The following is a 16,587-nucleotide window of genomic DNA, read 5'->3' as shown; positions in this document are numbered from 1 at the left end:
TGAATCGAATCATGCAAGATCAATCTGTATGTTTAAATATGTAGACACGGAGCTTTTTGTTCAAAATGTACGGTTCTTGCTTGACTTTTGCGTAGACAATCAAACTGTTCACGCATGATGAATATCCCATTACGATGTATCAGATATATTAGATAAATATCGATGATTCGACTTTCGTACATTTCCAAAACTTTCTATTTCTCCTTTTTAGAATTCTATCAAATATTATTTTAAACGATTTGAGCGGTAAAATACTTGACGTTACAACGCAATCCTGCTATGGAGGCATCTTTGGAAAATTCTGATCATATCACAAAATTGCAATAAAATTTAATAGTCTATTAAAAAGATCAATAATGCAGTTATTAGAGAATGTAATAAAGGCGAGCCGGGAAAGAAGCAATTGTTTTATAAAGCACTATCGTTCGCAGCGTTGATGGTTAAAGTTGTAAAAAGTTACGTCTGCTAACGATGAATTGATTTTTTAACAAACGCCGCCTGCTAGCTTGGGTGAAATAGAATTCCACGCTAGAGCCGCTCGCTCGTGTTACTCGCAAATTTCTGGTGCAGTAATGCGATAAACGGAACCTTATCTTATTTATGTAAAATATACAGATCCATGACGTACTAAAAACCATATGAAAACGCGAAAAAGCTGTCATAAATGCCGAAGACCGTATGTGCTTGTGCAAGAAGCACGGAAATAAATTTGAAATTTTAGTATTTAAAGTTTTATACGCGAATTTTTATTTGTTAGACGCGAATTGACGTAAAAAGATGGAAAGAATAATTTCTAAAGCAATTTCCTAACATTCGTATTGATTTTCACGAGAACACGTATAAAATTGTTAAGGAAAATTTACAACTACCTTTTTGCGCGAATATTTTTTTGTCCATATAAATGTTAAAGAGGAAGGGATTATATCTCGACTCGTAGATATTCAAGCGTTTCAACTGTAAAAGTTTCGTGAATTTGTGTCTTATAAAAATGATATTATTATATGAAGATCGAACTTACCGAGATCCCAATCATCGTCGTTTCTCAACCTTTCTTTTTCCGCGATAACGAACCAAATGCAAGCCAACCAGTGTGCCACCAAGATGAAAAAAAGCATTAACATCGTCAGAATGACGGCACTGTACTGCGAATATCTATCCATCTTTTGGAGTAACCGCGCGAGCCTTAATAATCTTGTCAGCTTTACTAAATGAATGTTACCATGTCCCGATTCCTATGATAAAAGATGCGCTATTAATAAACATGAAATACGTTAATCGAAGTATTTAGATCGATGATATTAGTTATAATTCGTTTCGATATTAAATATGTACATACTAATTTATCGAAAAAATAGTATTGTAGCAAATCGATGTTGGATTTCCATATGTTAAATATCCGCTTTGATAATAACTGACGTTAATTACGTATTCTTGTTATAGACTCACGACGACTAGATTGTACCATTCATGTCGAGATATGTCGTTCGATTCAAGCTGATATGTGACCGTGTTCCGGAGAGAACGCGAAGCTTGGAATCGGTATGTCGTTCAATTTAATAATACGCGGACCTTCCCTAAATGAACTTCATTCATAACTCGTTTTCAAATGTGCAAATAGCGTATCGTACACGTGTCTTCCTTACATTTCTCAACAGGACATCCAAAGATTTTGAATTAGAAAGGAAACTCTATTATTCGCAATCGAGATACAGATTTTACAAGGCAATTTTAAGTTAACTTGCAGCTTGCAACACGGGTATATTAGTACGCGTAGTATAAAAGTTTCAGGGTCGAGCTATCTAAATAGTTTGAAATAGTTACGGATTACTCACCTCACCGCTGTATACGTCAGAAGCATAGAGAAAATCAAAAGGCAAAGCAGCGACAAGATCGACGAAAAACCAACCCTTTAAATAGTTCACGGCTATACTTTTGCTGTTGCTGACAACTTCACCTTTCCTGCTTACGTACGTTGTTCGAAAGTTTAGAATGATATCTGCGGAAAGATGTGCGATTTTAACTATTGTTTTCAATGTTTAACTATTGCTTTCGTTTTCGATAATTCTATTATAATTGAAGACCGGAGGAGGAAAATTCGATAAAAGGGTGAAAATCACGCGTTTAACTTTAAAATAAAATAGACAGACGATTTTCTCCCTTGTACTTTTCAATTAATTCTAATCCTACAAACTTTGATCGTACCGCAGAATAGAAATTTTAGCGAGTAGAAACATCGGACCTCTGTTTGTGTTTTGATCAAAGAGACAAACTACTCTCGCGATCCCTTCCCTTCCCTTATTGAGTTTCTCGACGTGAAAATGCAGCGCGTTAAGGAACTTTATTTCCGCAGGATGAACTGCTTTTAATCTCGTTAGCAAACAGGATTTCTATCTCAACATTCGCTCATCATACTTATCTACGAATTGGCTAAACGAGTCCAAGTAATTTCATATCAAGTTATGCATACGAATACTAGGTTTTCGAATACAGATAAATTGGACGAGAGGAACGATACGCATCGACTGATAAAATCCTCCTTTCACAGGATGTTTTAACTTTCTCCACCTAAAATTCATCAGTATATTTTTCTAGATATAAATACGAAATACCAAAATTTTATTATAACATAAACGTAATATAATACGATTTTTTATTCGACTGGACGTTCTGAGAAAATCAGGTTGGACAAGTTTAAACTGCCCTATATTGTACTCACAAATAAAATTATGATTTTTATCCTCGAAGAGATACGATCTCGTCGAACACCAGTGAAGAGTTCTTACTTTGGACATCGTTATTCGATATTCGCTTTGAATATAAATCAATTCAGTGTTTGTAAAGCGAATGTCGCATTACTTGCGAAAACTGACTCAAGGGGAATTCACTGCATCACGAAAATTGAAATAAAACCAATATTACTAGCGCGGTAAGAGAACTTCTTGCTTTCTTTTGTATATTGGTCTTATATGAATAAATAAACAAATATATCGAGATTAAATTAAATTTCTCTGCATTCGCGCGAAGAAAATTGCACTGAATGGAACTAGTAGTTGGAACCAACGATTGTACAAGTATAAAGCGGATTGGAAACAGGGAAGCGAGGAATCGTTGCTTTCGAACTTAACGAGCTTCTCGAATTACCAATTGGATGAGAAGAGTACCATTCGCGTTCCTTTTTGGCCGAATTACTTTAAAAGCATCGCCAATCGATATATCGAACTGTCTCTGATTAGTAATTTTAGGCTGATTACGATAAAGGTCTGTTCTCTCCTCGGCCCTTCAATATTTTAAATCAGTCCCGAATGAGACAAATAAATCGAAGAAATGATACCCACCGGTTATAAAGAGCGCTTCGACAACAACGTCGCTAACCATCGTAGGCCTATCGATGTTAATAAAACTCGCGTTAAAAGGGACGACGATCGCCACATAAAACGTCGCAATGAGTATTAACCAGTCCCAGCAAGACTTAAAGCCACCGTAATGGCTTAGGATGAACTGAGATTTTTTGATTCCCGTCGTTTTGTATTCTGGCAAGGGTGGTGCAGTGGAATGCAGAAGGTTCTATAATAATAGTACATCATACGTGAAAGCTTTCTATGGTAGGTAAATGTTTGGATATTTTTGTGAATCGCTAAATGTGAATGTAAATATAAGCGTAAATGTTCCCAAGGTAAATGAAATGGTTCAAGCTGTTCTTAGAAGTGATTAAAACTGGAATGGTAGCACTTACATTATTCAATTTAATTTTGTGCTTATTGTCCTGTTTGTAATGGCCTGATAATTGATAAAGGACGGCGCGACTCCTTCTTCTGCCATAATTAGCTGGAGGCGATTCTGGATCGAGACTGCCATTTGCATCTGAAATATAATTGTACCATCGCCGTATATACTTTACCCTTTGTACAGTTTAAAACTGTACGCTGTATGCAATCAAGGAGTTCGACGAAGAATGTATATTTATATTTAATTATTTATATGTAGGCAATAACGTCGTATCGGTTAACACTTTTTTTCCTTTGATCTTCGATCATTTTTTTTTATTGGGAAAAAATAGCGTACACCGTAAAAATATCTCCCATTCCTATGGGATACGTACATACGCAGCTTTTCTAGGTCAATTTTGTAAATGACTAACACGTGCAATGCCATTACGCGTAAATTCTACAAGAAAAGCAAACTATTGGAAGCTTCTGATTTGTGCTCTTTGGTGTCTTTGCTTTCATAATAATCGTTGCATTAGGTATTTATGTGCAGCGTGTAGCGTGATCGCGGTGTAAGAAGCACGAAACGTTAGATACGTTGAAAAAGTATGTACATTGGGAACGTTTAATCCATACCCGATGTATGGTCCGTGCTCGGATACTTTGGAATGCAATTCATCAGTCACGTCGATCGAAATGCATTCCAGAGAAAATCGTTTCGTCAGACTGAGTTCAGCAGCGAAGCTTGGCTAGAACTCACCACTATCGAGCAACTCACACAGCTGAAGGTTCTTCGTGTGGGTGATATCCTTATGCGAAGCCAGAAACAGAACGACGTCGCCCTTTTCATTTTTGATCGGAACAATATCGAGCAGACAGTCGAATGGACTTCCTGCAATCAAAGTCGCATTCTAAATCTCGATTAAAACGTCGATCATCTGAAATTTATAAGCAAAAACGCTTTTCCTTTTGTTTTCTCTCTTTTCCTTTTTTTTTTACTTTTACCTATGAATTTTTCATTTCTACTGTCAATGGTTTGAACGCAAAAAGCCAATAGTAAAACTCGTATCGGAAACATAGACAGGTGGTGTTGTACAAACACGATAGAACCGATTTGATCCAATCGATTATCTTGATTAAATGTATTTTGCTGCACCTGTGTTATTTTTGCATGCATTTACATCGTACCATTGTGACCAGTAACGCTAAATCGCACTTTTTCGCCATTATTATAAATCATACGATTATTTCATGTAGCAACATTGATATTAAATCTCGGCGAATAAAATTTACGAGACAGTATTTTTACATTTTGTTAAAATATATTCACATGAATAATTTTATGAATATTTTAGTGAATTTCTCATTAAGTGAGTTACAATCTATATGTTTGCCTATGTATTGTACCATCGTTGAAAAATCAAGTACAATGCGAAGATTTTTACGATGAAAAATTTTAGTAATAATAACTTCAAAAAATAATTTCAATGTAATTAAATAATGAATTATTATTGCGTTAAAACGAATCTATTCATACGCAATATGTCATATTTAGTGAATCCTGGTTTTGCCAGGATATTCCACAAATTGGTTTCTAAGGGATCAATTTGAATTACCATTAATTAGGAGAATTATCTCCATTCTGTAACCAAATGTTAGATTGCTAAACGTTGGTAATCACTCAATTCCTTGCTTGGCAAATCGAATATCTATGATCGAAATGGATCGTTTTCTAACGCGGAAGAAAGAACGAATGAAGCTTACCGGTCTTTTTATAGAATACGACTTCCATCTTCAGCTCTGTTTTGCTCTCGAGGCTCTTGTCGATCATCGCTCTTTCCTCTTCTTTCGTTTCCGGGCCATAGAGAAACTTGCAAGCGCAACCCCTTTGCATGATTTGCGCTCGCGCGAATCCTGTCAGCTCGCAGAAACCGTCAGAGCAATAAACGATCGGGTAGAGCGACGGAACCTGTGCATTTCCCAGCACAAAGTTGCTGTCTGCGAACAAAGGCGAATATTCCATTAAAGCAAACAACTACAATAACGTGGTTTCTATTTAATCTTTTCTACTTAACTATCTATTTATTCTCGAGTTTTCATTATAAACTACACATGGCGAGCGTATACAGTACGTCAGCAAAGTATTCTTTTATGAATACATCGTGTGTAAATTTTACAGCGAGACTCGAAGACGAAAATCGGGTAACGGTTGGTCGGAAAAAGAAAATATTAGTTAAACGTAATGATTAGTCATAGATTAATCAGATTAATGTATAAATCTATGTGACTATCGTCGAAGAACTTTGCCACGTTCGAGCCAAAACAATTTTAAATCGCAGTTCGTTCGCTACCCGTGGCGAAGTTGCACAAGACGCGTATAAATAGAGATCTCTCCATGATCGCGAACATTATCTTTTTGAATACAAGGATTATCGGGTCGCAGCATTAAATCGAGCATTTGTTACTAATGGCGCACGGTATTAGTAAAAGAAAAAGTTTTAATCTCAGAATGCGCGAATCTGCAAAAGCTTTTATGCAAATAAAAGGTGCAAGATATTTGGACCAAGAATATATTTCGCATAAAATGATGACGAGTATACGATACACAGCAGCACTTCTGGTAAAAATATGTTTGCAAGCAAACAATAATTTCATTTATATTGTCAGAAAAACTTGTACTTATTTATATCGTGCTCTCTATTGTATGTGTTCGTTCTTATTTCCCGTTAGCAAGAACATGGATCTTGCCAATTAACTTTCCATACATCGCGTCTATTTTTTCGATTACTCTTTATTTCATAATTTCGTCGTATTGAAAAAGAGAAATCGACAAAGAACGGAGAAGTCTGATTGAACTGTCGATTAGCTTTAAATAAGCACAAAGAAGTAAGTGATACGTGTGTTTCCGTCGAATTTGTTGGTGATAGCAATTCGACGAAAGTTATATTACCTCGCTATATTGCGTATGTTATACGAAACATTTAGAAATGTTACTTGCACTTTAACGAGATGAAATTATCATAATCACATTGGCAAAGTTTGAAACAAATATAAAGATGTATACAAAAGTTACAAAATATTTATTGTAGATATATTTCGTAGAGATCACGATATGTATATATGTTTGCAATAAATATCTCGTAATCTCTATGTGGATTTTCAGATTGAGTTAAAATTTTATCGATATAATTATGGCGAATTGATTACGATGCTAATGAAGTCTCAAAATGTTTCATACAACACACATATTAGTAAACGTGTAGGTACGTAATCGTTCAAATATTTTCGCCACATTACGTTCTTCCGGAATACAATTATTGAAATTGAGGAAAGTAAACAAGATTTCGATGATTACGTGAACGCAATGCACGTCTGCATCATATGGTGGTTCATTGGTTAATAGCTTTGTCAACGTCACTGACGTCACGCATAATTTCTTTCAGGGTAACGACGGTGCTATTTTTAATTTTACGCTCACCCCTGAAACACTTTCATCTTCCCACAGCCTTTTGTGAGACTTCAACTCCCGACGCTTCCTTGTTTCTTCGAAATAAAATCAATGACTGTCTGTTTATCAAAGGGGTTCGGTCCAATTTCATCTTCTTGCAATTATCATTAATTCCTCGACGAGTGTATTTAAGGTTTAATTAAAGTATGCTGGAGAATTGCTCGAGATAAATCCATGGACAGAAAATTTTTTTTTTTTCGGTGAACGATCACGTCTAAACAATCTCGCGCAATTTTTTAACGGATCATGGTGATTGACGATTAAACCACCCTTTATGCAGCGTGGAAAATAGTGATTGTCACATGTTCGGTAGGGAGTTCAGTTACGAAGGGTTGTAAGATAAAAATATGATTTAGGGGTAAAGTTTAAATATTAATTTATTTTAATTTGCTGATAATTTTTTCTTATTCGCACCGTGTTCTTTATCTTTGATTTCATTTGGATTTAATTCTGCTGCAGTCGAATTTTCATGTCTGAACGTCGTTCTCGTTTCACCGTATAAAAAGATTTCTAACGATTTAAGAGAAATTCTCTTGAATTCGCCTGCAGTTTTTTACACCTAAGACATTCTTAACGATAGGACTCAGGATTGAAATCGCGTAAATAAATGTAATTCGTAGAATTCGTAATTACAAACTAATTTTGATTCGAGAAAATACATATACGTTTGATCAAGATTCAAAATAGGATTAAAGAGCCAATGCTTCTTTGAAAACGTCAGAATTTCTACGCATTTGTCATGGGAATGATAAATTGTAATTATATCTGATATATATAGAAGTACCGTATAAAGCAAACGTTTCGACGATCTCAGACAGGATGAGAGGGATAATTAAACGAGAGACACAGCGGGTTCGCAGTTCCTCTTTAATTACGGACGTTCTTCGCAGACCTTATTACATGTGCCTTTCTCCTCGGCTATGTTTACTTATTTCTAATAAATATGTATGAAATCGTCTTTCGAATTTGCAGTTCTGCTATACGCAGGTACACAAACATGTACATACGTATACGCGTAATACGAAATCATCGTTCGAATTCCCAGCTGTACTATTCACTAACACGTTCAAACTATCGGCTACGAGAACGACAGGGTTTACGATCACATCGCATCAGTTGCTAAAAGCAGCGTAACACGCTACAGTCTCAGTCGGATCTTGACAAAGACTAATGGAGTCGATTGTCTTGCTTACGCTTAGGAACATATGCAGCATAGACTAGTGCCAGAAAAATTTTCTATTCTTTGTTCTAAGAAATGAAAATCTGAAAGAACGTTTGCTAGCGAACGATCGCTAGCGAGAAGAGACACGGCTGCCTTTAAGGTTGCTTGATGACGATACAAGGACGCGTATGTAAATAGGAGTTTGTTGCAGTTTTCTAAATTCGTGCGAGGAAAAACTCGTAATCCTAGTAAATAAACCGAACGTCGTAAATAACGAAGGAGCACGGTAAAAATAGCAGTAGACCATGAAAAGTGCATTTTAAATAAATATAGATTTTATGATGGTAGCTATGCATGGGAGAAAATCTGCATCGAGAAAAACAAACAAGGAGAGAAGCTGTGCTTGCTTTTGTCGAATATGCGAGAGTCATATTCGACTATGTGAATATCTCGAACGTTTGTTTATCGCGAGTTTTTTTCTCTATGTAGGTTCCAGACATTATGAACGTGTATTTGGTGCATATTATGTATTTCTTACGCTTGAGTGTTAATTAAATGTAAAAAGGGAGCACGTACTCAGGGCCAATTAAACCGTTATGAAATAGGAAGCACTGTTTATCCCGAGCGGGATTTCAATTTTCCGTGTAATGGTCAGTTATCTTTAAATATGGTATTATCTTCAAGTGATTAATTAGTAAGCACTGTAAAAAAAAACGAACGAGTTAAAATAATTAAAAGGAGCCAATTATATCAGAAGTCTCAGTCACCATTTTTCTTATTTTCATTAGCTACGTTCGATTGGATTATTATGATAGCTCTTTTTACATTCTCGAAATCGATAAAAATTTCATAATACCTCAAGTAGTTTATTAGAAAATACACCTGGTACCTATAGATTTACCGTAGGGTTACAGGCGTTGTTTTCAGAAACTTCCTAATGTGCCTTTTTTATATAAATAATTTTCCGGCCACTTTTGCACAATATACCAGCTTCCTTTCACAGGCATTAGAACATTTACGCGCAATTAGGAACCTGAATAATCATTAGAAGATTCATAAAATCTTTAAAAATCGTTGCATCGTTTGAAACTTCCAGCTATAGAAAATCCACATATTTGTATCAACCTCGTTAATTATGTACATTTATCATTTGTTCTGTAATTTTTTCGAACAGTTTTCGTTAAAATTTACTCTATGTTCTGAACCGTTATCTACGAAAAACTAAAATTCCAACCGTTTTCCACATAATCTAGGTCGTTTATCGTGTTTCGTACACGACCATTATATGCCCTAATATCATTGAACGTGAATGCACAAATTTGAAGCGGTAAGAACGATATGATACGTTGCGTTTCAGGATAAATCGATAAAAAATCGTGATTTAAAACTCAATCAAATGGTCGGAGGATATTTTTCAAGCCGCAAGCGTATTCAGCGAAAGGGAGAGAGAGAGAGAGAGAGAAAGAGAGAGAAAGAGATCATGCAAATTTTCATGTTTTCATATTGAAAAGCGATAACTACATCGTAAGTTGTTAGTCATATTTCCCAGTAACCGCAAAATAATTAAATGGATACGACACACGTGTTACCGTAGCTATTGTGATTAATTCAGCTAAAGTTACATTCAGCTAGATGCTTTTAATATAACATTTTCATTATTCGGAGACGATTTGGATATTTTGTACTTGTAGATATAATGCACGTTTTTAGATCTTAATTTTAACTCTCCTCGTTTTGTATTTATAATCTATCCCTACCCTTATTATTAAGGCTAGCCTGCCATAATTATTCGTACGACTTTAAGATATAGCGCACATTGTTTGAATAATTAAAAATGCGCGAAATTCCTGACGAACAATTGGATGCGTCAAAAATATCGATACCTGTATAATTTTTACAGAGAAGTGGAATGAAGTAAAGGCGATGATTGTAGAAATGAAGAAACGTATGAAAGATAGGTATATTGTATTGCACATTCAATTTTATTGCGATCTACGTTTATGATGTATTTCAAATCGATATATGAAAATGCCGTATTTTGAAGTCAACTAAATTGCATATTATTATTGACTTTTATAAAAAAAAAGAACAGGTATTTTGAGGAAAGAACAAATTGAACACAATTGTTCAGTTGGATAATTAATATTATAGCGGATCGATAAAAAGATTAATTTTCCTAGAAATGATCCTACAAAGATAAACAACGCAATCCGACACTACACTTCAAGGTGACGTCACATGAGAGAAACGCACGAATTGATGACGCTGAATGTTAATTTTGCCGCAGACCTCATAAGTGGAATGCAAATTGAAATGTTTATAAATACCTATAATTAAGGGAATGGAATTATCTGTTAAATATTATAGAGGGTTTTATATTCTGGATATTTTATATACTTTTACATATTTATTTAAAGGATCGCGTCAAGAACTAAAGCGTAACCTTTTAATTAACCTTTTAATAAAAATTCATTCGTAAAACAACAGATTGAGTGAAAGGGATTAAGAAAACGTGACACTTTATTGTAAATTTAGGAACGTGTCGAACGTATCATGTTCGCGTGGTAATGAAAATTTCGCATTTATGTTTAACTATGACGATATCGTGGCCATTGCGGATTAAATGGCATTATTCAAACATGTCGACCTTATGCTTTATATCACGTATCATGGACTCTGTCAAAGTATTTGCAAATAAAGGGGAAATTTGCGTTTCATACGTTTCTCCGAGTATCATCACTTTTTCATTTTTAGTCTTAATGGATTACAGCACGTGTAACATTTTCGATGGGATTGTTTCTTCGTAATAAGACAGGTAAGACCGTAACAGTTGAACGTTTAACGGGTGAATCCAATACAATTCCGATACGACATTAATTGTAGAAAATACAAGAAAGTGGTTCAATCAAACTTGAAATTACGGTGTGGATCGGGTAAGATAGAGAAAATCTAGCAGTAAATTATATCGACTCGTTTTCGATACAGTTAAGAGTTCCCCGTGGAAAAAGTAGTCGTTTATATCGAATTGGCGGTATGGAAGCAATGTCGATTTCTTTCTCCGAAGACGATACGATACGGAAAAACTTCGAAAGGTAGTGGAATACAATCGTACAACGTAATAAGTATCGAATTGAATTAAATAAAATAATTACGTCGTGGTAAATTATTTCATTTTTATATCCATAAAACTAACTTTATTTTCTCTTTAATCCAACAAACCCCCGTGCATTATCGATGCCGGCAGTTTGAATCATCGAAACACGATCAATTAATCCAACTTCGTATTTGAAGATTCAACGTGAATTATTTTTTCTTTTCGAAGAGGAAAGGAGAGTTTTAATTTGTTTTTTGAACAAGATCAGTTACATTTTGTAATCACGTAAAATTGCAAGTATTGTTACGGACGTAATATTCTTGAAAGGATTGTGACAAAGGTCGACCTCCATTCTAAGATGAGTCACATCTTCTCTGTATCTAAGAAAAATCTTCGTGTTACGTTTCGTTTTTTTCATAGTGGGGGCTTCTGTTTCAGGATCATATATATAGCGATTCATATATATATATATATATATATATAGCGATCTTATAAATAATACAAGGAACTTTTTATCTGTTGTTCTCTATAGATGATCTATACTGGAAATTTGTCGAAAATTTTTTCATGACTAGAAACGACATTTCATATTTATACTCTTCGTTCTTCGATGCGATTTAACGAGGAAGGCCAAGAGTCTCATTACCAGTGGAACCCATGATTGAGGTCGCTGACGATGATAACTTAGCAATTTCCACTAAGGTCGTAGTGTACCGCTCCCCTTAATCAGATTTCTACAAAATTTCGAATACGTGGAATTGTGAAGCAAATGGAATGGTTAGATTCTTGTTCGGTGCTTTAAATTGGTTCATTTCGCAAAAGTCTCTCCAGGGGTAGGCAACTTTCCCTCGGAATATGGAAACACAAAAGTCCAATATAGTCCAGAAACCAATTGCCGTTAGACGCAAAGAACTGGCCCACTTACGAGACATATCTTTTCCAATACTTGCCTTTGTATAAGTATGTCCCGTGGAAACAGCAACTGGATGAGATTTCAAATATCATCGTCACTTTATAATTTAATAAAATTTCACTTACTTCGTCTTACTTCGAGTATAGACTGGTGAACATATAAATATTTAACTAACTATATCGTAAAAGGATTTATTTCCGTTTCTTTTCTCTAGTATAAGATTTAAAAATACATTTCTTGTGCTTCGAAGAGAATAAATGTAGAACGGCTTTCGAATATTTTACTTTTGAGTAATAATTACGAATTAGGTTAGATAGAGTTTGAAATGGCGAAATTACTTACATAGTTAATTACCCTTTGTATTAAAAGTAACGACATTTAGTGGGATCGCTAAAGTTAACTTTCATTAAAGTGAAACTTTCATTTTTAGATTGGTTTTAAGTTTTATAATGTAATATAGAAATTTTATAATATTGCTAGTCGTATATAATTACAGTGTTAATGAAATTTCAAAAAGTTTTGTATAACATACATAATGTATTCATAAAAGTTTTCCATCTTGAGCGTTCAAAGTACTTTTGTCAGACTTTTGTATACTCGTTACTATATATCATTTAAAAACATTATTCTTTATTAACAAAGCTATGTAGTCAAAATAGAGAAAGAAAAGTAACAGTGAAATTTTCTTTGAAACACCATTTGAAATAAAGGGCGATTTCTATTCACTCGGTGGTGTCTGTTATATTTTCTCTTACCCCACAAGTTAGATCTCCCTTTGCTTTAGAATACCTTTCTCGGGCCGGAATATGAAGCGATTAAGCTTTCCTATCGAGTAGCTTAACCATATACCTTTTGAAAAAATTTGCCCACCGTCTTTTCATTTAAGACCATCCTGAAAGGATTTTCATTTATTGAACGATGAATGCGTTTCATGGAAGAAATGAAACGATAATTGACGATTTCCCCGTTGCTCATAAACCGTGGCACATCTGGAGAAACAATGTTCTGTAATTGCCTCTTAGTTGTCTCATTTTCTATGCAATATCGTTTTATTACCGTAAACGGCGTAAACCATAAACGATTTATTCTTGTTCGAACCACTTATGCGGTTAGATATACTTTCATTGAGCAAAGACTATAACTTAAATCGATAAATGTATGTGTCTTTCTCGGAAACGCCCTGCGTCGTTACTTTTACTCGCAATGTTGAGTGTCACGATAAGATAAGTGTCATTGATATTGTACAATCATTAGGTATCGCCGCGCCGATCAATAACTGAATTTTTTTTTTATTTCTTAATGTCACCTTATAGATAGAAAGGAATATCGAAAAATGAAAAGGACATGTCATTGTTAGGTCTGAAAGCTTTACAAAATAGACGAAAATTTCATAACAATTCGACTATTTTATTTGAAAATATGTCGAGCATTTAAATGTATGTTTAGCATGGATCCGTTGTGTTCTTTCATGAAAGTTCCTAAATTTTCCTCACGGCAAGAATATCACGCAGTTAGCGTAACCTACAAGTTAAAGATGGACTACAGTATTTACTCACACGTCGCTTGTAATTTATGTTAGGATACATTCACACTGTATATATTTGCACTAGATTCTAGCTAGTTTTGTCTTCAGAAGTTGATTCGCCTTTAGACTTACGTATCCGTATGAATTCTCATTTACCCAATATCCCGTATCAATCCTAACTTTGAACACAGTTGCTAGACAAGTTACATGCTTATCCACTTGCGAAGCTTGTGAAATTTACCATAGCCTGACGCTACATTGCAATTAATTCTTAGTACGTAGAGGAATTACGCGCTCCTATACAAGCTGCCAAATCGATAGCAATTGAGAGCTTTTGAGAGGCTCCTATCGTAACAAAAACATTAGCTCCGGAAATATATTTACCACGAAGTTCTCAATTATTCGAATTTCGATAGAAATTTCGACAATTAATGAATTAATAAATAATATTATTATGCGTAAGAAGAAGCGGCAAGAAATTACAAAATAAAATTATTAAAAATTTTTTTAATTCAGAATTATTTTTATTTTTTTTTTTTTTTTAAGAATGCTTCTCAACTATAAGAATGTTACTTCATTAGTAGCAGTAGTAGTATTTTACAAACACTATGTATATATATAATAGATATAAAAGTCTGTTGTAAATGCTTGTCATTTGACGCATTTATCTGTGATGAACCTGACTATTAGTGGAATGTTTTGAGGTCATACTGTGATATGCAGTTTCGAATTCGATGAAAGTGTATGCAAGTTGTGTCGCTGTTATACGCGCGTATAAATGTCGTGACAGGTATGTATAGTGGTTGAAATATTCGTATACCGATCGACGAGTAGCGTTCACGTAGAATTTTGAAACTGTCAGAAATATCGAACGAAGTTACGTTTTTAATTCCTTCGTACTTTTGTACGCTCTTCTTGTTAACTTTTACATTCATTTTTCATGCTTCTATCGTAATTAGAGATCGTTTCTAAATAACTAGTGTCACGTGTTTCGACTTTCTGTCTGGCGTTTACTCGATCGTTACTACTTCGGAGAAACAGATTCCAACCTCGTGTAGCGATATAGAAGAAGAGAAAGGTAATTTTCGTAAATATTAACCCTCAAGCGACGGACCTCAATGTTACGGACCAAATCGTTAAAAAAAAAGAGATACATATATGTATTTTCTTCCCTACATTTTCCATTTCTTTTTTTTTTTTTTTTTTTTGTAGAAATATTGCACGTTTTTGATACCCTTACGATGCAAGAACAGTTATTAATTGAACTCTTTATTCCTGATTAATTATCGTTGATGGGACTCACTTTGTACGAGTTGCGAAGATTAAGTAACAAGTATTTTTCATTATAATTCCATAGTTGAATAGTTGGAGCATCGAAACTAATAAAAATTTTCATAATGAATGCATTGGAAATTTGCTTGAGGGTCTGCGAGGGAGAAGCAAAAGCGACGCAGAGGTAATAGATGAATCACACGTCGTTGGAAAAATTACTGTTTGGAAGTTTCCAGCCGTCTCTTATAAAATTGTTTTCCTTCTTCGGTACAAGATGATCATCAATTTTTTCTCCCGAGGAATGATATTAAGCAAATGATTGATGATAATCACTAGGATAATAAATAGGTCATCCGTACAAAGAGGAACTCTCTTTTGACCTCTCTTATTTCCCACTTATTCGCCACTCAGTATTTACTGTTACTCGGTCGTTTTTTAATGGACTATTTTCTTCCGCAAAACAAAGCAGCTTTTTTCTATAACTTGTATGAAGCGTTTCTTCCAAAATGTAAAACGTCCTTCCATTTCAAGCGAAAATACAAGAGCGCTTTTTCTACATCGAAGAAAGTGAAATTAATTTCCGCTATACTTCTTGTAAGAGGGAAATATCATATATCTCAGGTCAAGGGAATTTAGCAAAATTGCACAACAATGTTACTTGTGTATTGTATGCAGGGATTTCCAGGGCAAAATTAAATTATTTACGATTTGAAAAATGAGACTCAGCCAATGTTTTTGTACATGAAACTTCTTCATTTTCTTCATGTTTACGATCGGTCTTATTAATATCCTTCAGATGTATTGTCACATATTGTATCGTCGAACAAAAATGGTATATAAACTATTTGTCATCTGAGGTTCGAGAAATGCTTTCTAGTTATATATTTATTATTATTATATCATCATAAATGCTATATATTTATTAGAATAGAATTTATTATAATTATGAATATATATATAATTTTCTAGAGTTACGAACGCATTTATAGAAATGTTGCAAAAGGATATTCTCAAGGCAGAGATAAGAAGCATTTCTCTCTGATTAGGATTACAACAAAACTACTCTCAAAGTGTTATAAAATTTGATTTGATATAATATACAAAAATGAATAAAAGGAAATGGAAAACGAAAGAAGCAGATAAGAAGTCGAATACTTTTTCGTTCGAACGTGTAGTTGAATTTGTCAGAATCAGATTGTAAGCATGTATGTACGTAGGGAGGGAATAACGTCGATTTTCACGGCGTCGATGTTAGATTAATATTCTATGCTCTGTCTGGGGTCGACGGACTCTGTAATAAAACTAGGGGATATTCATATTCCACGGCCAAGAGGGTTGTACATCTTTGCGAACTGAATGTTGGAACACCGTGTTGTCACGGAGTTCACTATACTTGAACTTGCATAAAA

At 34.5% G+C, this 16,587-nt stretch overlaps 1 protein-coding gene and 1 long non-coding RNA gene across 6 annotated transcripts in view; one reads left to right on the top strand and one right to left on the bottom strand.

Annotated features, from left to right (window-relative positions):
- Positions 1-16,587, top strand: part of LOC125386209 — a 35,940-nt gene that overhangs the window by 7,984 nt on the left and 11,369 nt on the right. The gene's annotated exons all lie outside the window — the stretch shown is intronic.
- LOC100646482 (potassium voltage-gated channel subfamily H member 8) overlaps positions 1-16,587 on the bottom strand; it is a 28,661-nt gene that overhangs the window by 6,005 nt on the left and 6,069 nt on the right. For 3 of the 5 annotated variants that reach the window (XM_003400157.4, XM_048411445.1, XM_048411448.1), the window contains exons 3-8: positions 5,469-5,702; positions 4,465-4,596; positions 3,734-3,861; positions 3,336-3,564; positions 1,833-1,996; positions 1,019-1,232 (exon numbers count right to left, since the gene is read on the bottom strand). In XM_003400157.4, the coding sequence (XP_003400205.1) occupies positions 1,019-1,232; positions 1,833-1,996; positions 3,336-3,564; positions 3,734-3,861; positions 4,465-4,596; positions 5,469-5,702 (1,101 nt within the window). Of the gene's footprint in view, positions 1-1,018; positions 1,233-1,832; positions 1,997-3,335; positions 3,565-3,733; positions 3,862-4,340; positions 4,597-5,468; positions 5,703-16,587 lie in introns of those variants that run through there. The other 2 variants (XM_048411446.1, XM_048411447.1) reach the window with 2 other exon arrangements.

This window comes from Bombus terrestris, chromosome 13 (assembly GCF_910591885.1).
Source record: "Bombus terrestris chromosome 13, iyBomTerr1.2, whole genome shotgun sequence".
NCBI classification, from domain to species: Eukaryota; Metazoa; Arthropoda; class Insecta; order Hymenoptera; family Apidae; genus Bombus; species Bombus terrestris.
Note: the sequence above shows the minus strand (reverse complement) of the source record. Positions and strands in the feature narration are given on the sequence as shown.